This window comes from Neoarius graeffei, chromosome 1 (genome assembly GCF_027579695.1).
Source record: "Neoarius graeffei isolate fNeoGra1 chromosome 1, fNeoGra1.pri, whole genome shotgun sequence".
In the NCBI taxonomy this organism is placed as follows: Eukaryota; Metazoa; Chordata; class Actinopteri; order Siluriformes; family Ariidae; genus Neoarius; species Neoarius graeffei.
The window spans coordinates 129,774,168-129,797,476 of record NC_083569.1 but is presented as its reverse complement, the minus strand read 5'-3'; the positions used below and the strand labels follow the sequence as shown (position 1 = coordinate 129,797,476).

Sequence of the window (23,309 nt, the reverse complement as noted above, 5' to 3'; positions counted from 1 at the left end):
CAGATCACCAAATTTGCCAAGACTCTTAAATCATTCATTCTATGCATTATGCTTCTTGCTTCGTGCTTCATGCTTGATGTATTTTGTTTTTTTTATCATGGTTCAATTGATTAAATATGTAATAATATCATGCTATTGTTTTTTTTTTTTCCCGCAGACATCTCTGATGGTCCACGAGTCTCAGACACACTACAAGGAGATCCTACATGAAAGGGATAATCTCCTGGCCAAGCTTAAGTTGCTGGAAATGGAAAAGGGGAAGCAGCAGCGTGCTGAGGAAGAACTGAGTCGCATCAAGATGTCACTGGAATCAGAGATGCGTCAGAAGCAGCACCTCAAGGGGGAAATGGACAAAAACCACAAGGACTTTCTCTACTGGAAAAGCCAATATGAGATAAAGGATGGTCAGGTTAGACAGTGTCAGGCAGATAAAGACAAGGCAGAGAGGGACAGGGCTTCACTGCGCAGTGAGATTACAAAACTGACAGCTGAGCTGAGAAGTGTGGAGGAACGGTACCGGACTCGGCTACAGAGCTCCGAGTTAGAAGTGTCTGAACTCACCCACAAGCGAGAGGCTCTGGAAAGGGAGCTGAGGAAGCTGCAACAACGTCCCCATACCTTCTCTCAGCAGACTCAGACAGATGAGAACGTGGCAATGATTGACCCATCAAAGCTTGTTTTTGATGGCATTCGCCGAAAAGTAACGGCTCAGCAGCTTTGTGACTGCGGGATCATTAATAAAGCTACCCTCGATAAGCTGCTGAAGGGCCAGAGCACAGTGTCGGATGTTTCACTGGCAATACAGCCCAGTCTTAAGGGTACAGGGGTTATTGCAGGTGTTCAGCAAGATTCCCATAGCAGAATGCCAATCACAGAAGCTAAAAGTAAGAACCTGCTGAGTCCAGAGAGTGCCATAATGTTGCTGGAAGCTCAAGCTGCCACTGGTCATGTGATTGATCCAAAGTTTAACGAGAAGATGCCAGTAGATACAGCCTGCTCAAGAGGTATTGTTGACACAGAGGACAGGGATGTCCTCATTACAGCTGAGGCAGCTTGCACAGGGTTCAAGGATCCATTCACAGGAAAAGTTTTGTCCGTTGGACAGGCATGCAAAAAAGGGCGACTTAACAGGGAGAAGGCCATTCAATTACTTCAGGCTCAAGAAGCCGTGGGAGGGATAATTGACCCTGTGCTAAGCGTGTTTCTACCCAAAGACACTGCCTTAGACCGTGGCTTAATTGATGAAGACCTTTATCGTGCATTGAACAAAAAGCCAGCTTGTTATATCAATCCAGCAACTGCAGAGAAGATCAGCTACAGTGACTTAAGGAAGAAGTGTGTCACAGAACATGCAACTGGCCTCCTTCTGCTCCCGGTAAACGATAACTCCGAGTTTGTCCAGGGAATCCGTGGTCCAGTCTCACTCGCTGAGCTTGTAAATTCCGACCTCATTAATGAGGGAGATTTGGACAAAGTGAAACGAGGCATTCTCACAACTAAAGATATTGAAAATAGGCTGAAGATGTACCTTACTGGCTCTGGCTGCATTGCTGGCATTTATGATGAGGCTCAAGATAGAGTCCTGCCCTTCTACCAGGCCATGAAAGAACATCTTCTCCGTCCAGGAACAACACTGGAGCTTCTGGAAGCACAAGCTGCATCAGGCTTCATGATTGATCCGGTCAATAAGGTTTATATGACAGTGCAGGATGCATGGAAGAGAGGCCTAGTAGGTAAAGAATTTAAAGATAAACTGCTGTCTGCTGAGAAGGCCGTGACTGGATATCGTGATCCCAGTACAGGGCAGCTCATCTCACTCTTTGAAGCTATTGAAAAAGAGATTATTGAAAAGGGGCATGGCGTTAGACTTCTGGAGGCTCAGATAGCCAGCGGCGGCATCATCGATCCTAAAGAGAGCCACCGCATTGATGTGGAAGTGGCTTACCGAAGAGGTTACTTTGACCGTGAAATGAATGAAATTCTGACATATGAGGGTGATGACACAAAGGGCTTCTTTGACCCAAACACTCATGAAAATCTGACCTATCTGCAGCTGCAGAAGAGATGTATTTCTGACCCCAAGACTGGTCTGCTCCTGCTGCCTCTGAAGGACAAAAACAAGCAGAAGCAGCAGTCAACTCAAAAAAACACTCTTCGCAAAAGGAGAGTAGTGATCGTAGACCCCGACACAGGCAAAGAGATGTCTGTTCGTGAGGCGTATCACAGAGAACTGATCGACTATGACACATTTCTGAATCTTTCGGAACAAGAATGCGAGTGGGAGGAGATCACCATCACAGATCCAACTGGCAAGACTCGACTAGTTATTGTTGACCGTAAAACAGGTATACAGTACGATGTCCATGACTCCCTGGAAAAGGGTATTATTCAGAAAAGTGCCTTAGACCAGTACCGCTCAGGATCCCTCACGCTCACCCAGTTTGCTACTCTCCTTTCAAACAAAGGCACAAGTGCTGAGCTTTCAATCTGCACCAGCGTTCCAGATGATGTTACGACCTGCAGTAGCCCCACTGAAGTTACACCATCTTCTCCAACAGTCCGCAAACGCTTTGCTAGTGTTTCCATCACACTCTCTCCTCCTTCTGATATACTGGATGACCAGAGCCCAGTGGCAGCCATCTTTGACACTGAAACTTTGGAGAAAATCACAGTAACTGAAGCTCAGCGTCGTGGAATAGTTGATGCGATCACAGCTCAGAGGCTCCTGGAGGCCCAGGCCTGCACTGGAGGTCTTGTAAACCCTGCCACTGGTAAAAGGCTTTCTTTGCAAGACGCTGTACATCAGAGCATAATTGATGAGGACATGGCCACCAAGCTCAAACCAGCTCAAAAAGCTTACACTGGATTTGAGGATGTGAAAAGCAAAAGGAAATTGTCAGCTGCAGAGGCCATTAAAGAGAAATGGTTACCGTATGAGGCTGGGCAGAGATTCCTGGAATTCCAGTACCTGACTGGGGGACTGCTGGAACCAGGAAGTGGTAAGCGAGTCAGCACTGAAGAAGCCATTCGAAGAGGATGGCTGGATGGTAAAGGAGCCCAGAAGCTGCAAGACACCAGGAGCTACTTGAAGAGCCTCACCTGCCCTAAAACCAAGCTAAAGATTTCATATAAAGAGGCAATGGACAACTGCATGGTGGAAGAGACCAATGGAATGAAAATGCTCCAAGCCACATCTGTGTCCACCAAGGGTATCAGTAGCCCGTATAACGTCTCTGGTTCCAATTCCCGCGCCGGATCCCGGAGTGGCTCCAGGAGTGGGTCACGCCGAGGCAGCGTCGATTACACCACCACTTACACTTACACTTCCTCTTCTTCCACTTCTAACATATTTAGTTCATTCCCTTAACGTTTTCAAACGTATCTGTGGCGGCTAATACTTTCTCATACACAACTGCTCATTTTCTACATATATATCAACAACTATTCGGTTAAAGTAGGGTTTGGGAATATTATACATGACTCCTAGGATTCTCACGTACCTAATCAGTTTTATTTGGGTGCCTCTGATTATTATTAGTTGTTATTTTTTAGGTGCTTCTTTTTCTGTCCTGCATTTTAAATCAGTACATTTTTACATCATGTTAGGGTCGTGATTATACTTTAAAAATCCACATGCATCGACTTATCTACAAATTGTTATTTTCATTGTTATTTAGAGCTTGAGTAAGTCAAATCAAGTCATTTTATTTACAGAGTGCTTTTAACAAGAGGCATTATTGCAAAGCAGCTTTACAGAAAAATAAAGTTTTAAAACATATGAACTAATACATTTATCCCTAATGATCAAGCATTTTCAGAGCATTAAAATTGTAATAATACAGAAGCTTATAAAATTAGAGAAATTGTTAGAGTAAGTCATTTTATAAAGTATAATTTGAAGAATGTCAACACAATTTGTACTAACAAAAGATGGCAAATAAACTCAGTTTTCACTCATTTTGGGTCATTGGTTTTTACTTTATGTGATGGTGCCAGGAGAATCACATCAAACATTAAGAATGGACATGGGTTTATGATGGAAGGGACTGTGAGCATTGTGAGATAAAAAGCCAATATTGTCCTTGCAGTAGTAAATTCGATGAAAAAGGCAAAAGAAAATATTTTTATAGCACAGCGACAAGATTAAGTGTTATTCAGAGGTTATGTGAGAGTTACACACTCAGCGTGTGGCTGGAGTTTGTCGTTTATCTAAAACAGAATTTTTCGAGTGTGAGATTGGATCGAGTGAAGAGCAGTATGAAGTCCAGTGCCGCCATCTGACAGGATGAGATTTATGTTTTGGTTGTAAGCACCCTCAAAAACATGATGTAATGTCATTCGAGGATAATATTAAACACACAAATAAGGCACTGTTCATTCGTTAATATCGTCTCTTTAAATTACATGAGAAGGGTATTAGATTAGACGCATGCTAATCAGAGACGTTGATGATTTATTTATGAATAAAATTGAGTGACACTCAGTGAACATCAGTTTAATTGCATTTAATCTCAACCTTAGAGGAACCTTAAGTTTAGTGGTGTATTTAAGTTCCTTTACTGAACTTTTTAAATTCATTAAATATACTTGTAACTTTAAGACCCTTTATTGGTGTTCTTAAAAGTAGTAGTGACTTTAAGTATGTTTAAATGTTAAATTTGATAACTTTAAGTGGCATCTTAAGCATTATTTTTAACAGCATTTTGTTATATTTAAGAATTTTTAAATTTATCAGTAAATACACTGAAATTTAGCATTTCATAAGCTTTTAGAATACTTTAAGAATATTTTAAAGGACCCATGGCATGGTGGTTTGTTGATGCTTTAAACGGGCTCGTGGAGGTTTCCGGATGTTATATCCGCAGCCTTTCTCGAAATGAACCCTCGGCACGTAAATATAGCCTCCTGGGAGAAAGCCCCATTTCAGCGCTTTTCCCAGTGCGTCGTTTTGCTAATGAGAAGCAGGAGGCGGGGAAGGGTAGAGGGTGGGGACGGGCCATGGGGGGAGGGGGAGGGGCTTGACCAAGCTGCGCACACACATACTCGCTGCTATCAGCGCCTGTAGCCACGCTGCTAAGACAAAACCCCGTTCTCCCTTGGACTCCTTTCGTAAACTCAACGTGACACAGAGAACAGAGAGTGAGAGTGTTCGGAGTGGTAGTTTACGAACGTATAATACCCTAGGGTTGAACACGCACTCCATAACCAAAGAGGATAGAAGCAGCAACTACAGCAACATAGCGCTTATCCAACAGAAGACATGCATTGCGGAGCAATAGTCAAACATAAGCTCATAAGTTACAGTCAATTTCCAGACTAAACTCAGTTTAACAGCGCATGCTGCATGCTCTTTAGTTTTGTAGCGCAGATTACCTGGCTAACTGCAGGAAGCGGTTAGCTGCACAGCTAATGTAGCCATTGCTAGGCTAACGCACCAATTTTAAAACATGGCAAAACGACTTAACAGTTCTACACTTACTTGTTCGGTGTTTGTTGCTGATGCGGCAGGGATGCTTGGTACGGACCCAGGCTTCAGTGACAGTTGATGTGCAAAACCTGCCCTGTACTGTCCCAAGTTGTGGAAACATTCCTCAGGAAAATGCTTCTGACAAACATACACCGTCTTGGGTAGACTCGATGGCGTATTATTGAAGTAAATAAAATTAAGCCACTGCGTCTTCAGGGGCTCTCCCGTCGGCAGTAAAAACAGACTCTTTTCTGTGTTGTCACATCCATGTACAGCGCAATTTCCATGTTTCGCTCGCTTAGGTGATGCCATGTTGTTGTGTCCTCTATGGTCTCCTCACTACAACTGGGTGGGGCAATCCATACAGTGGGTGGGAATCCAGAGGGGGGGCGTGGGGATCATCTCCCTTGCTGACATAGTAAAGGGAAGAGTTTATCAACGCGCCGTTTTGACGCGCCATTCTCAAATGTTGGGCATACAGTGGTGCTTGAAAGTTTGTGAACCCTTTAGAATTTTCTATATTTCTGCATAAATATGACCTAAAACAACATCAGATTTTCACACAAAGTCCTAAAAGTAGATAAAGAGAACCCAGTTAAACAAATGAGACAAAAATATTATACTTGGTCATTTATTTATTGAGGAAAATGATCCAATATTACATATCTGTGAGTGGCAAAAGTATGTGAACCTCTAGGATTAGCAGTAAATTTAAAGGTGAAATTAGAGTCAGGTGTTTTCAATCAATGGGATGACAATCAGGTGTGACTGGGCACCCTGTTTTATTTAAAGAACAGGGATCTATCAAAGTCTGATCTTCACAACACATGTTTGTGGAACTGTATCATGGTACGAACAAAGGAGATTTCTGAGGACCTCAGAAAAAGCGTTGTTGATGCACATCAGGCTGGAAAAGGTTACAGAACCATCTCTAAAGAGTTTGGACTCCACCAATCCACAGTCAGACAGATTGTGTACAAATGGAAGAAATACAAGACCATTGTTACCCTCCCCAGGAGTGGTCAACCAACAAAGATCACTCCAAGAGCAAGGTGTGTAATAGTCATCGAGGTCACAAAAGACCCCAGGGTAACTTCTAAGCAACTGAAGGCCTCTCTCACATTGGCTAATGTTAATGTTCATGAGTCCACCATCAGGAGAATACTGAACAACAATGGTGTGCATGGCAGGGTTGCAAGGGGAAAGCCACTGCTCTCCAAAAAGAACATTGCTGCTCATCTGCAGTTTGCAAAAGATCACGTGGACAAGCCAGAAGGTTATTGGAAAAATGTTTTGTGGACGGATGAGACCAAAATAGAACTTTTTGGTTTAAATGAGAAGCGTTATGTTTGGAGAAAGGAAAGCACTGCATTCCAGCATCAGAACCTTATCCCATCTGTGAAACATGGTGGTGGTAGTATCATGGTTTGGGCCTGTTTTACTGCATCTGGGCCAGGACGGCTTGCCATCATTGATGGAACAATGAATTCTGAATTATACCAGCAAATTCTAAAGGAAAATGTCATGACATCTGTCCATGAAGTGAATCTCAAGAGAAGGTGGATCATGCAGCAAGACAGCAACCCTAAGCACACAAGTCGTTCTACCAAAGAATGGTTAAAGAGGGATAAAGTTAATGTTTTGGAATGGCCAAGTCAAAGTCCTGACCTTAATCCAATGGAAATGTTGTGGAAGGACCTGAAGCAAGCAGTTCATGTGAGGAAACCCACCAACATCCCAGAGTTGAACGGAGGAATGGGCTAAAATTCCTCCAAGCCGGTGTGCAGGACTGATCAACGGTTACCGCAAACATTTAGTTGCAGTCATTGCTTCACAAGGGGGTTACACCAGATAGTGAAAGCAAAGGTTCACATACTTTTGCCACTCACAGATGTGTAATACTGGATCATTTTCCTCAATAAATAAATGACCAAGTATAATATTTTTGTCTCATTTGTTTAACTGGGTTCTCTTTATCAACTTTTAGGACTTTGTGTGAAAATCTGATGTTGTTTTAGGTCATATTTATGCAGAAATATAGAAAATTCTAAAGGGTTCACAAACTTTCAAGCACCACTGTAGTTTGGTTTACACATTATGAAATTTCTAGCCACTGGGGTGACTTAAGAAGGTCAGAGGAACTCATTTTAACGTTAAAAAACCTCAGAAAGTGAAAATTTCATGCCATGGGACCTTTAAAACTGTTAATCTATCTAGTGTGAACTTATTTTCTCTGTAAGTGTATCAGACGAGCGTATCCTTCATGCATGTTTTCTTACAGAAGAGGGCATCAATTTAACACAAAGACTTGCTTTATCTTATTAAATTGATGGCATTCATCCAAATGTGGAGATGAGAAAGTTGACTGAAGTGGCTGTCTAACCTGACTCTGAACACCAGGAGCTTTCCTCATGTGAATACTCTGAACACAGCCCTGGAACTCACCCGTTCCAGTTTGGAGGGAAGTTGCAGGGTCCCGCTGTGGCCCTGTAGCAGTTTATACCTGTATTGTGATTGGCCACAGGGTTCTGAGAGTGGCCTGAAAGAAACTTTGGAAAATCCTGAGTGTTCATATTATTTTCATTACAGTTATTTGTTCTATTTAAAGTAAGATTAAAAAAAGAAAAGCAAGTTTTGAGATGATGTTTAAGCAACTGACAGAAAATATCAAACATTTCAAAATACAAATCCCATTTCCAGAAAAGTTAGAATATTTTCCAAAATGCAATAAAAACAAAAATCTGTGATTGTTAATTCACGTGAACCTTTATTTAACTGACAAAAGTACAAAGAAAATATTTTCAATAATTTTACTGACCAGCTTAATTGTATTTTGTAAATATAAATAAAGTTAGAATTTGATGCCTAGAACACACTCAAAAAAAGTTGGGACAGAGGCAGACGTGCAGCTTGTGAACAGGCAAGGCAGGCAACTGCTTGGGGCCCCCTGGCCCAGGGACCCCCTGAGAGTCGGGGCCCGAGGGCTTATTTATTTTGTTTTTTATTGTTCTTTACCATTGTATTTTCACATTTGGAATTTAAAAAACTTTGGTTTCATGCATTTTTCGTTGGTGTCAGATTATTTATAACATATTGGTGATGAACACTGGTCAGAAGGGCCCCCTGGAAATTTTTGCTTGGGGCCACAACAGACTCTAGAATCACCTCTGGACAGAGGTGTTATTACTGTTGTGTTCCATCACCTTTCCTTTAAGAACACTTTTTAATCGTATGGGATTTGAGGATACTAATTGTTGCAGTTTTGCGATTGGAATTTTTGTCCATTTTTGCGCGATACAAGACTTCAGCTGTTCAACAGTCCGTGAGCTCCGCTGTCTGATTCTCCTCATCATGATGTGCCATACATTCAGAAAGTGGGGTTAGTATTTCATCATTTTCATCATTATCACTGTGATTAAAACATTCGACAAAAGTGTGTTCAGTACACAGAGTCGAGCTCTGAGCAGTTTCATACATCAGAGGTATTTGTGTTATTATAAAACCTGTTATTTGTAATTTGGGTCATCCTGCCTGCAAAATAGATCAATATTAATATCAATATTCTCAATATAACATATCTATTATTATTATTATTATTATTATTATTATTATTATGCAGTTTATTCAACTTCAGTATGCATCCAAAAACTCTCCAATAGGGCGACCAATGTAACCTATTGGACGATATCAAATTTACAACCCAAAATATAAAAATCTAAAACTTAACCTACTATATTTACAGTGATTCTTCAAAAAAAGACCAAATTGCATCTCAAAAAGAAAAGCTTATAAACAATAGCAACAAAATAATGCAAACCATTATCTTTAACTCCCTATGTACTATGCCTATGATTGCGAATTCATGCTTATCTCAATTGAATGGCTTATGACATTATCTTAAACATCCTAGCAATGTTCAGTGTGCTAGATATTATAGATTTCTGCATATTCCTTAGTACAACCTTTGTCTTCGCTCCCAGTAGCTCTTGTACAAAGTCCTCCATGTCCATTGACCATCCTTCTAACACATCCATTATGAGGTTATATTGGTGGACATTATATCCTGGATACCTTTAACTCCCAGTGCAACAGTTCATACTTCAGGGTCCTTATCCTGTACTCGATCCATGGGCAGCTCATCTCCAGGGTGATGACTGACTTCGTTGCATGATTCATGATCTTTGCATCTATCCTGTTCGCTGGCAACTCCTGATGTTCACCAAAAGTTGGAATGTCCCAATACGCTTCCACGTCGGCTAAACAATACTCAGGTTTGGGTTTCTCTGGTGAATACCATGATGGCACCGACTCCACCAACTGGAGATCTTTAAAGGAGATACACAGAACCTTTATTTTTAAATACACTTCTGAGTGGATATTATCTCCATTCTTGACTCTTGTATGCTGCATAAATGGGAATAAAAAATATATATTTTTGAGAGTTAAAATCAACTGCAAAGTTGGCATTCAAGCTGCCCCGCTGAGCCAGCCAGCCCTGAGTGCATGACGTCACAGTGGGAGCCAATTTTAAGGCCAAGGCCTTTGACAGCTATAGACCAAAGCCAAACTCGGCAGGCAAGAGTGGTTGCAATGGCCTCTTCATTCGGATTTATTGGAGATTCTTTGGATTCCTCAGATAGTAATACATCTGACTGTGATAGTCCTGAAATTGGAGTGTGTGTACGTGCTACTGCTATACACATAGAACTGTATCAGTCTGAACCATCGGAAATTGAATCCGATAGTAACACGTCGGCCACGGAGGCCCCCACCTTACGAAGTAAAGCCAGAGAACAAAGCTGTCTGGAGAATTGGATGGAATTGAACTGACAGTCTCATATGACTCTCATTAAAACAGGATGGGTGCTGTAACTTATGCAACATACATGTACATGCATGCATTTTCACTGATAAAAGGTAAAAGGCTATGTAGCAGTTCGTAGGAGGGGGAGGAGCACAGAAAGACGGCAGGCCAGAATAAAGTTCAATCATTTGTTTTGTTTATTTTGCTCTTTTCAGAAGCAAAACTCGCTCTCTTCCATGCGCACGCATGCGTGCACACACACACACACACACAAGTCATTGGGTTCAGGAGAGAGCTCCCTTCCTCTGCTCTCCCTCTGTTTATATAGGGCGTGGTCACTGGGAAGACACACAAACACAGGTTAATTGACATCAGGTGTAGTGATTCTGCCACTTACCTTCCCTGACTCCGCCCTCCGGTCACAGACCAGCGCTTGACCACGACCCCGCTGCCACATACCCCCTAAGTGCCCTAAGTGTCCAGCCATGGAATTAAAGTGAGCCGTCTGGAATACCAATTCCCGGCGGCTCTTTGGAATCAAAAGCTGCGTGACTCGCTCTTTAGTCTGAGTGTCCTGCGTCACTCGGTATAATTTATCCTTCATAATAGAAAAATAGGGAAGGACGGGGTGGCGTTTGGCTGGAGCATTTGACCATCGATTACTCTCACTTGGTTAAATGCATGTCTCAGAGTCTCGTCTCGCGACTGCTCTAACGGGAAATCCGCAAGGGATTCCCCGAGAGAGGAAGGAGGAGCCTGCGGCTCCTCACTCTGATGCGGAGATGACGTAGACAGCTCTGTGACAGCTGCTCCCGCCAATGCGACACCGGGACCTCCCCCTGCTGAACTACGGCAGGACCCACTCTTCACTAAATGACTCATTAACTCCCCGAATCCTGGCTAATCAGTCCCCAAAATTATCGAGTGGGTGAGGCGAGGATTAACCGCCACCTTTACTCTAAATTTTTCCCCTCGGAAAAAAAATGTGGACCGACACTAAAGGGTAGCTGTGAACATCCCCGTGCACACACAACACCTTCACCCCCTGTGCTCCCCCCAATGCCTCGTCTTGCACCAGGCTTTGGTGAATTGAGGTCTGATTACAGCCAGAGCCCACCAACGCCTGATATGTATCCCCTTGAATACTCACCGGTATGCGATACGCTCCGGCCCGATCGAGGGCGGCTCCTGGCGCATCGGGGATCCGAACCACGGTGCCCACTTCCATTGCCGAGCACTGCTGTTGGAGGTGGTTCGGCTCCCTGCAGCGCCAGCAAACCGGCCCGGGCTTCCTCTCTGCACCGGCGCTCTGGGGCTCACTCACCTGAGACACAGAAGGGAAAAATGGGAGGGCACTGCGGGTGCGATGGGCTGGCTGGGGTGGGGCCGGCCCCCGCCTCCGTGGTGGGGGAACGGGGCGAGGATGAGACACAGGAGGAGAGAGGGGGAGAGAGAGAGAGGAGAGAAGAGGATGTCCGCTGTCTTGCTGTCGGAACAGCCACCAAATGGTCCTCCGCCAACTCGATGGCCTGATCCAGCGATGCCGGGCGGTGGCACTGGACCCACTCCGCGGTTCCCTCTGGTAGGCGGGCGATGAACTGCTCCAGCACCACCTGATCGATGATTCCCTTGGCGTCGTGGTTGTCGGCCCTCAACCACCACCAGCAGGCATCCTGGAGCTGCTGGCCAAATGCGAACGGCCGGCCGACTTCCTCCAGACGCAGAGCGCGGAAGCGCTGTTGCTGTTGTTAGGGGGTGCGCCCCACCCGCTGGAGGATGGCCCGGCGAAGGTCCGCGTAGGCCAGCCGGCGGTCGGCGGGGAGCTGTAGCGTGGCCAGCTGCACCTCGCCCGTTAGCAGGGGGAGGAGGCACCCTGCGCACTGTTCCACCGGCCAGCCCGAGGCCTCTGCTGCCTGCTCAAAGAGCGTGAGAAAGGCCTCGCGGTCGTCATGCGGGCCCATCTTAGTTAGGGTGAGGGAAGAAGGGCCCGCGGCGGTGGAGATGGTGGACCCCACCGATGTGAGGAGGTGCCGGAACGCCTGTCAATCTTCCTGCTGCACCAGCACCAGGGCCTCAAACCGGTGCTCTTGCTCCTGCCGGAGGGTGACTAGCGCCTGGTGCTGGCTCTGCTGGGCCGTGGCGAGGGTGTGGACCAGGTCTGCAAAGGGGGAGGACTCCATGGGGCTGTTCTTTTCCTGTGCTCGATTCCCGGGTTTCGGCACTACTGCAGCAGTTTGTAGGAGGGGGAGGAGCACAAAGACGGCAGGCCAGAATAAAGTTCAATCATTTGTTTATTTTGCTCTTTTCAGAAGCAAAACTCGCTCTCTTCCATGCGCACGCATGCGCGCGCGCACACACACACACACACAAGTCGTCGGGTTCAGGAGATAGCTCCCTTCCTCTGCTCTCCCTCTGTTTATATAGGGCGCGGTCACTGGGAAGACACACAAACACAGGTTAATTGACATCAGGTGTAGTGATTCTGCCACTTACCTTCCCTGACTCTGCCCTCCGGTCCCAGACCGGTGCTTGACCATGCCCCCGCTGCCACAGGCTAATTAAATAATCAGATAAACAGAGACAATCACATTCTGAAGCAAATTAAATAATCTTATACTGCTAACTTAAACACACAATACAAGTTACATGTATTAATCTAAATGCAGGTAAACAACAAGTGTTGCTGTTGTGATGTAAACAAATGACAGCCGCATCTTATCTGTCTGTGTTCTCGCTTCTTGAAGGCTGATCTTGTGGCCGATTGTTTTGAAGCAATTTGATGTTCAGTTCTTTCTTCATTCACTTCTTCCACGTAAGGGCAAGATATTGCTACTGAGGCAAGCATATCCAGCGGGGGGAAGCATATCCAGTGGAGAAATCAGACAACTGGTCCATTCATTCTCCATTTTCTCCATACTGAGTACTCTGCCGTTACTGCTCGGCTCACACTCCGGGAGAACTGGTGCAACTGAACTTACTTTCCTTTTCTTGTAGTTTTCTTTTCCTTTAATTGTTGGTACTGCACCCTCTTTCAATATGGGCTAATAGCCAACGCTCCTCAACAGATTAGAGGTCTCGTATGAGTCCTCAGTAAAATGTGCCCATGAATTTCTTGCAAAACACGTCCAAATCTTTGCAGTTTGAACATTTTTGGGCCATGAATGCAACATTAATCCACCTTCTGTCGTGTTGCTGCACACGTCAGCAACACATCTACGTGGCATGGCAATAAATTAGCTCAAAAGGGAGGATCAAAGTTGCAGTTAGCTCTGTGTTTTAGTATAGCAAAAATGGCGATGAGACCGATAGCCTTCCTGCTGTGATGTCACAGATGTCAAGGTCATTCACTCAGACCGCTACCTGTATGAATCATTTTAATTGTAAAAATTACTATATTAGATTTATTGTTAACACTTAAAACTATTCCTGTGCCATTCTTGAGGTCTCAAGGCATTTATAAACAAAAAGTGAGGCCAGGGTTATGTGTATCTCCTTTAAGTATTTCAAAATACATCACCTTGAGTGCATTGTTGTGTCTTGTGAGGTACTTGTTCTGTGCTAGTACAGGACATCCAGTGAGCAGATGAGATACACTTTCTGGGGCCTTACCACAAAGCCTGCAGCTAATATTCCCAGTCAATGCTGTCTGGGTCTTCTATGAATAATACACCTTAGTTAGTAAAAGCTGTTCGTACAACTTCATCATACCAGCTACTACATAAGTGGGGCAGATCACCCCCTCCTTCAGCCATGCGAAGCAGCTCTTGATACCCCTTGTAACTGCCCCAACTGAGGCTACATCCACATGACAACGGCAACGAGGTTTTTTTTTAATATCGCGTCCACACGGGCAACGGATCAGTGAAATATCAGGTACATATGGCAACGCAACGCTTGCTGAAAACGATGCAATACACATGCCACACCACTATGTGCGCTGTAAGACGGTCCCATCGGAGACACCAGAACAATAGAAGAAGTATGACGCATGCGCGGAAGGTTCTTCCCTGTCACTGTCACACGCACACACCTTCTCACTCCCTATCCTATCCCTTTAAATCACGTGCTCGTTTTTGAATGGAGACACAGAAAGAGGAATGAATGGGGATAGATGGAAGCCGCCAACATTCTGATATCCTCCAGAATTCTTTAATGGTCTGGAATAAATTGAATGCTACACGTTGATGGATTACTTTGTTCTTCTACGCCCTTTTTGAGGAATGTATTGTCAGACTTAAACCAACATCTGAAGAGGTGAGATCGTTCCTTTTTTTCCCTATTTTTGCTGGCGGGATTGTTTGATTTGTTGACAACTCGCACCGAGTTCATTACACTTTTACCCGGCGTTAAGCACTCAGTCATGTGGTTGTGATGTCATCATAAACAAATCCGTTCTACTCATCCAGATGACTTCGCAACGGCGCCATTGCCAGATTTTTCCACTCTGGAACCCATTCTCAAAAGATTTTGTTTTGGGGCACCCAAAATGCCGGTGCCGTGTGGACGCCAGGCCGAAACGATAAACAATTTTATCAGATTCACCTGAATCCGTTGCCATGTGGACAGGGCCTGAGTCTACTTCAAGTAGCTATGTGTCTTCACAGATGGGATTTCCTTTCCTTCTTCATTTCTGACCACTGGATTGGGGAACCTCAGCTTCAGCTCTAAGCCTAGCTCCTCAGCATACCTTTGAGCCTCTGATATCAATGATTGGTGGCCTGTGCTTGTCACTCGTTCTTCAAACTCGCAGACAAGAGTCATAATGGGGTCCCTGTACTTGTACACCTTGAAGGCTGCTTTGATCTTTGTTATCTTATACTCACATTCAACTGACCACAATCCACAACCCCCTTTCTCTCTTGGCAGGTACAGAAGAGCAGTAGACGATGATGGATGCTTCCCTCCAACTCTCGACAATTATCTTACGTGCTTCATGATCAATCTTCCTTAACTCTGTTAATGGCCAGTGCTGGGTCCATATGGGGTAACAGGACTGTCAGCACAAATTGGTTAGATGCCACCACATGGTGCAGAGCTGAGAGGGGACTGGTCCATATTACTGACAAGCACTGTAAATATACCTTGGCTGCACATTCCAGTGTTAACTTCTCTTCATGGCACACACTTTCCAGTACCCCCAGAAACTTATACTGCGATCCTTCTGTCAACGATTTTATCATCATTGAATCTGAATCTTTATTCATTAATCTGAATCTGAATTATTAATCTGAATCCGTAATTATTATTATTATTATTATTATTATTATTATTATTATTATTATTGGTATTGGTGGTGGTGGTTTTCTAATATGGTCATTTTCATTTTATTCAATTATTTAGTTTTTATGTAAAATGATTATCCTTTGCTTTTCAATTAATGCTTAATTAAAAAATCTACAAGGTGATGATAAACACAGTTTGTAAAAATTCAGTAAGACATTACTGCACAAAACTGACAAAGATGGAAAAAAGTTCTAAAATTACAGATTGTTTGATCCGCTTTAAGAAGTCCAGTAATATCTATGCACACGTGTCTCTGAGTGTATAAGGTAGTGTTGTAGAACTCGAGAACGGTCTCAAGACTACTTTTTGAAGGTCTCAGTCTCGGAATCGACTGCATTTTTACTCAGTCTGGTCTCGGCCTCTGACAGAGGACTTGGGATTTAATTATGAGACCAGTCAAGACCACAACTGGGGATTTCACTAAACTGCCTGGGTATTGTCTGATTTATTTGTTAACATTGTTACTGTGATTGGATGTAAAATTTCCTGCTTCAAGTGTGACCAATAATGTGACTCATTGGTAATTTGAAATCTCTCTTCCTGTTAATGGTCGTCACCCCTGCCCCTTTCCTTCACACGCTGGTCTGGTCCTGGTCTTGACTCGGTCTCACCCTGCCTTGGTCTTGGTCTCAACCCCTCAAAGTCTGGGTCTGGTCTCGATCTCGATACACTCTGGTCTCAGTCATGACTTGGTCTTGGTTTAGGTGGTCTTGACTACAGCACTAGTATGAGGTTCAGGATTTAAGATTCTTTACTGCCCTGTGAAACATGTCCAGTGGAATGCTTACTCCCACTCACTCCTACATATCACTTCCAAACACAAATCATAAACACTAAATATTAATTCAGTAAAAGTACAATAAAAAGTGACTAATAATGATGTACATCTACTCAGAGTTATGTGCCTGAGTAAAAGTTATAATACTATGGTATGTGGTGGGAAATCATGTAGTAAAGGACCAAGTGCAGTTACATTAATAGCATTTTAATTCCAAACGGCAAAAATGTGATATTGCAGCATCAATAATGAAAAGATCTAATTATAAACGATAAGTGAGCAGGGCAGTACAGTAAAGGCCAATTTATGCTGACAACCCAGTCCTCGCAGACGGTGTCGCAGATAGCGTCTGCGTAGCCCCCCCACCTTCGCAGACGCTCTGCGCGCACCTCCCAAAAATTGTGACCACCGCAGAAGCCTCGCAGACAGCGTCGCAGACAAGAGGGCTCTGATTGGTCCACTCTACATCCGCTGTACACGCACTTCTGCTTCCCTACTTTCCCGGTTTGGTTTGTTTTCACGACCGGCATTTTTAAAAACATGAGCGAAGATGGAGCAGCACGAAGAGCGGTTGATTGAGGAAGTACGTATATCTATACAACTCCAGTTCTAGTCATTATAAAAAAAAAAAAGTTCTAGTCATTATAAGTAACCGGAGGATAAACACTCCACTAACCACACCCACCAACTACTCCTAGCGACTTCGCGCCCCCTTGCGTTGTGGCGGTGAATAACATCGTGCACGCCTATTACTCCCCGCTCAACGATAAATTACAACTGTCTGCGAAAAGCTATCTGTGAAAGCCTTGTTGCAAGAGCATGCAGAGGCCTTAAGAATGGCTGCTTGCGATGTAGCCAAGTTCCCAGCGTAGTTATGAACATGACCTCTGTGTCCTTTATCTTCTGCCCAAAAGGTTTTCTGGTCACCTTCAGACCTGATGGTTTTCTAGATATTACAAGAACATTTATAAAAATGTATAATAAATTAAAAAATGTACTTATTTTTGTACATTTAGTCTCTAAGAATAAAGCAACATCAGTGTATGTTTTCTTAATTTATGCATTTTAATGGAGAAAAATTCTTTAATCATGTGACCTTTATGACAGTGATGAAAGGGTTAATGTGAAACAAATCCCACAAGTTGTTGTTATGCAATTTAGGTTATTTTCATGAAATTACTTAACAGTGAAATGTTAACAACAAACAAAAACTATTAGCATTCAGCATGTCTGACTCCTGCACTACAATGTGTATATACACAGGAAAACAATAATTCAGTTTTATTTATATCGTGCTTTTAACGATGGACATTATCTCACAAAGGGTCCGAAGTATTTTTTTATTTATTCATTTTTTAATGTTTCAGCTACCACCAGGTGTGCCATAATGGAGGGCTTAACCCTCATCCTACCATGCTATTTTACACCTTAATCTTACCATGTGGGGTCCGTTTGGACCCCAATACTTTTCTTTAAAATTAAAGCTTATAAAGACAAAATCACCAGATAAGTTTTGTTCAGAACATCTTGTATTAATAACAGCAATACACTAAAGGGCCCAAAGAACACACTTAAACCTTCATCCTACCAGCCAATTTTACATACACAAACTACCAGGCGGGGTCCGTATGGACCCCAGGAGGGAATACCTTGAAATCAATGCAGTAAGAACCAATTCAATGCAGCAAACAGACATAACTTTATTAAAGAACAAAATCCACTATGGCTGAATATCAATGATGTATTATAAATGCAATAACATTGCAATAATATTGCAATAACTAGCATACATGTAGCAAATTATAGCGCCACAAAAAAATTGGCATTATATACATGATTTTTGCAGCTCATGCAGCTGTAAAACATTCTGGATTACAACTTAGGTCTTTTCTTACAGAATTTAAAACAAAAAAGTAATTGTAAAATAATTTAGGGCTTTTGTTTTGCAGCCTGTGCTTATTGCAGCAGTGGGGTCCACACGGACCCCAAGAAGGAATGCCTTGGTAGTTTCATTATGGAACATAAAAGAAATAAAAGAAGTTAACTTTCAGTGTGCTATTCAATTATAAAATGAAAGACAGATAAACTTTACTCTGGGGTCCGGTTGGACCCCAGTAACAAATTAATTATACCTTCACAATGCAAAAAGCTGATCTTCCGGTGCTTTAGTGTTTTAATTAAGACATAAATTCTGATAAATTCATAAAACGGTGAGGCAGTATGTCACATATTTTTAAAATGGCAAACAAACATATAGGTGCGGGGTCCAGATGGACCCCACTTGGTAGGATGAAGGTTAAAGGAGTCCAGGGGCAAGTAGAGAACCAAAAGTCCAGGGGGTGGAGTTGGACTTGATCTAGCGCTTCCTACCTGGGTGGAACTGAAACAAGTCCAGTGGGTGGAGTCAACTCTGTGTGTTTCAGATTGGATAAGTGTGTTATTCCATGTTGTGCATCTTGTGGGTGAGGATTTTTTTTTGTATTCCACCCAGGTAGGAGGAGCTGGATCAGGTCTGTCTCCACCCCTGGACTTTTGTTTTTGCAGTGACAAGTATCACACCAAGGGGATCAGAAGAAACAAAAAATGTCCATGAGAATGAAAATGTTCCAGGCTAGACAGTCCATGGGTAACAGACTACCTCCTGACCCCATCTACCACGGCCTCCACAGCTGCCTCGTGATGTTTACATGGACCACACCAGAGAGTAAAGGAATAAACGTCCCATTATTCTTCAGTATGTCCCTGAAGACTTGGTTTGTCATAAACGCTGGGAACAGGATGGTTCTGGTTATAAAGCTGCTGAGCTGTGGAGAAGATGTGCATGCTGCAGTGGGTGGTGGAGTGAAGATGTTCATCTCTGATAAACACCTGGCCAGGTGAGTAAGCAAATGCATCCTCATCTCACTGCTCACACACTCACAGCTGGTCAGTAAGTGCATGACATCATGGGCACATGTGCTGAATCCCGCTCGGTAACTCACCAACGCTGTGCCAAAGATGAGAAGCATTTCAGCTTTGTGCTCTGTATAACAGACACGCCTCTGTTTTAGACAAACTCCACCCCTGTGTAACTGAGACATGCCTCTGTTTTAGACAAACTCCACCCCTGTGTAACTGAGACATGCCTCTGTTTTAGACAAACTCCACCCCTGTGTAACTGAGCCATGCCTCTGTTTTAGACAAACTCCTTCCCTGTGTAACTGAGACATGCCTCTGTTTAAGATAAACCAGACCCCCGTGTAACTGAGACACGCCTCTGTTGAAGACAAACTCCACCCCTCTGTTTAAGATAAACCCCACCCCCGTGTAAATGAGACATGCCTCTGTTAAAGACAAACTCCACCCCATGTAGCTGAGACACACCTCTGTTTAAAACAAACTCCACCCCTGTATAAATGAGACACGCTTCTGTTGAAGACAAACCCCACCCCATGTAACTGAGACATGCCTCTTTTAAAGACAAACTCCACCCCGTGTAGCTGAAACACGCCTCTGTTAAAGTCAAACTTCACCCCGTATAAATGAGACGCACCTCTGTTGAAGACAAACTCCACCCCGTGTAGCTGAAACACGCCTTTGTTTAAGACAAACCCCGCCCCGTGTAACTGAGACACGCCTCTGTTTAAGACAAACTCCACTCCCATGTAGCTGACACGTCTCTGTTTAAGACAAACTCCACTCCCATGTAGCTGACACGTCTCTGTTTAAGACAAACTCCACCCCGTGTAACTGAGACACACCTCTGTTGAAGACAAACCCCACCCCATGTAACTGAGACATGCCTCTTTTAAAGACAAACTCCACCCCATGTAGCTGAAACACACCTCTGTTAAAGTCAAACTTCACCCCGTGTAAATGAGACGCGCCTCTGTTGAAGACAAACTCCACCCCATGTAGCTGAAACACGCCTTTGTTTAAGACAAACTCCGCCCCTGTGTAAATGAGACATGCCTCTGTTGAAGACAAACCCCACCCCTGTGTAACTGAGACACGCCTCTGTTTAAGACAAACTCCACTCCCATGTAGCTGACACGTCTCTGTTTAAGACAAACTCCACCCCGTGTAACTGAAACACACCTCTGTTTAAGACAAACTCCACTCCCATGTAGCTGACACGTCTCTGTTTAAGACAAACTCCACTCCCATGTAGCTGACACGTCTCTGTTTAAGACAAACTCCACCCCGTGTAACTGAGACACACCTCTGTTGAAGACAAACCCCACCCCATGTAACTGAGACACGCCTCTTTTAAAGACAAACTCCACCCCATGTAGCTGAAACACACCTCTATTAAAGTCAAACTTCACCCCGTGTAAATGAGACGCGCCTCTGTTGAAGACAAACTCCACCCCGTGTAGCTGAAACACGCCTTTGTTTAAGACAAACTCCGCCCCTGTGTAAATGAGACATGCCTCTGTTGAAGACAAACCCCACCCCTGTGTAACTGAGACACGCCTCTGTTTAAGACAAACTCCACTCCCATGTAGCTGACACGTCTCTGTTTAAGACAAACTCCACCCCGTGTAACTGAGACACACCTCTGTTTAAGACAAACATTGTTCTGAGTTTTTTTTTTTTTTAACAGTTACACAAGTTGGAGGCAGTTGAGAAAATGTTAATTTTCTTACAAAAAAATAAATTATTCCGTCTTTAAAATGTATACAATTTTATATAGTTTTATAATTTTTATAGAATAAAATAAATTATTTTCATAAATTGTATTTAGTACGTGTTATATTTTGTGTGCACATTCCCCTCAGGCTTACTCACTGGGGATAGATTTATTAATTAGTATGTTTTTAAAATCTATATGTTTTCTGTAAAGCTGCTTGGCAACAATGTGTGTTTTTTAAAAGTGTTATTCAAATAAGTAAATAAATAAATAAATGTACTGCTGAACTCAATTTTTACAAAAATGTCACAAAAATGTTATACATAAAATATTATATCTAATTATTTCATTGTGATATGTATAATTTTATTTATTGTGATCTATAGTGTTTATATGTTGTATGTATGTCGTGTTTTGTAGCAATTTAAAATATATACAGTGGTGCTTGAAAGTTTGTGAACCCTTTAGAATTTTCTATATTTCTGCATAAATATGACCTAAAACATCATCAGATTTTCACACACGTCTTAAAAGTAGATAAAGAGAACCCAGTTAAACAAATGAGACAAAAATATTATACTTGGTCATTTATTTATTGAGGAAAATGATCCAGTATTACATATCTGTGAGTGGCAAAAGTATGTGAACCTCTAGGATGAGCAGTTAATTTGAAGGTGAAATTAGAGTCAGGTGTTTTCAATCAATGGGATGACAATCAGGTGTGAGTGGGCACCCTGTTTTATTTAAAGAACAGGGATCTATCAAAGTCTGATCTTCACAACACATGTTTGTGGAAGTGTATCATGGCACCAACAAAGGAGATTTCTGAGGACCTCAGAAAAAGCATTGTTGATGCTCATCAGGCTGGAAAAGGTTACAAAGCCATCTTTAAAGAGTTTGGACTCCACCAATCCACAGTCAGACAGATTGTGTACAAGTGGAGGAAATTCAAGACCACTGTTGCCCTCCCCAGGAGTGGTCGACCAACAAAGATCACTCCAAGAACAAGGCATGTAATAGTCGGTGAGGTCACAAAGGACCCCAGGGTGATGGTCTGACTCGTCACATGCAATGAATGTCCTCCTCCTTGTGACGAATGTCCTCCTCAGAGCCTTCAGTGATGATGATGTTGATGACTGATGAGTCCGATGAGAGATGAAAAGATCTTGTTGTAGATGGTGCAGGTGAATGGTGGTGCATGAGGTTGGGTGTTCTGGGTTTGGGCAGCATGCCTATGTTGCCTCTTCTCCACAAGCCTCTCTGTGCGGGCTACCTCAAAGGCCTGACAGTGAGTGTGGCACAGGTGGCACCATTGGCTCCGATCTTGAGCAATCCTCTCCCAGGTGTCTGGGTTAATATCGTACTGTTTGAGCATGGCCTTCAGAACGTCTTTATAGCGTTTCTGCTGTCCACCTTTGGAATGCTTTCCTTTGCACAGTTCTCCAAAGAGTAGGGCTTTGGGAATCAATCACTCACTCAGTCACTCAATCTTTTATTTCAATTACATATAAACATATAATAGACTACACGAGTCTGCAAATAGCGCACTGCTAATCAAGGCAGACTCATGTTTACAAAGAAAAAAATGTTTATATGAATTAATATAATACTTAAATATGTATGAAAAGATAATAAAACATACTTGACAAATTAACAACTATTTGGTAACAAAAAGAAAAAGAGGAGACAATACTTGTTATTCAATATAAATAACAATCACAATGTCAACTATGTCCTGCGAGCTATCCGAACTGCAAAAGGCATACAAAAAGATTACCGACCTTCAGGAGGAAATCCATAGGCTGTCCGATGAGCTCGATGTGAAAAAGTCTCTCCTTGCCAACATCATGGATGTCGCTGCTGGACAGTCTAAACGAATAGCATTGCTGAGCGCTGCCATCCACGATACTGTCCTCTGGGATCCATCCACCGATCCACGACAAGCCTCCTCAACTCCGTACACCAACGATGAGGCCTGGACTGAAGTGAAGATCGGATGGGGTAGGTGTAGATTGGCTCCTTCTCCACCAAGTGTGTGGTTTTTAAACCACTTCGAGCCACTAGCCGATCACAGCTCTGTCCAGGCTCACCCAGCCACCATCCAGGGTAGCCAGCAATGGCACTTGGCATCTCCCCCCACTGATCTGACTTCACCCGTCCAGGCTCCGCAACCTGCATCCATTGCTATTCCTCAGCCATTCTCTGAGCTGGCTATTGGCGATGTGGCTCAGCAGGAGCCTGTTCCTGCCTCCTTGCCGACCCGACGGACTCCAACACAGGCTCAGCGAAAGCCTACTCCTGCCTCCTCGTCTCCACCACAGGCTCAGCAAAAGCCTGCTCCTGCTTCCGTGATGATCCAGCGGAC

The 23,309-nt window shown here is 43.4% G+C and overlaps 1 protein-coding gene across 4 annotated transcripts in view; it reads left to right on the top strand.

The window, feature by feature from the left end:
• dspa (desmoplakin a) overlaps positions 1-3,957 on the top strand; it is a 67,109-nt gene extending 63,152 nt beyond the window's left edge. For all 4 annotated transcript variants that reach the window (XM_060917396.1, XM_060917390.1, XM_060917416.1 and 1 more), the window contains one exon: positions 158-3,957. In XM_060917396.1, coding sequence (XP_060773379.1) covers positions 158-3,367 — 3,210 coding nt within the window. In that variant the 3' untranslated portion in view covers positions 3,368-3,957. The remainder of the gene's footprint in view (positions 1-157) is intronic.
• Positions 3,958-23,309: the final 19,352 nt, after the last annotated feature.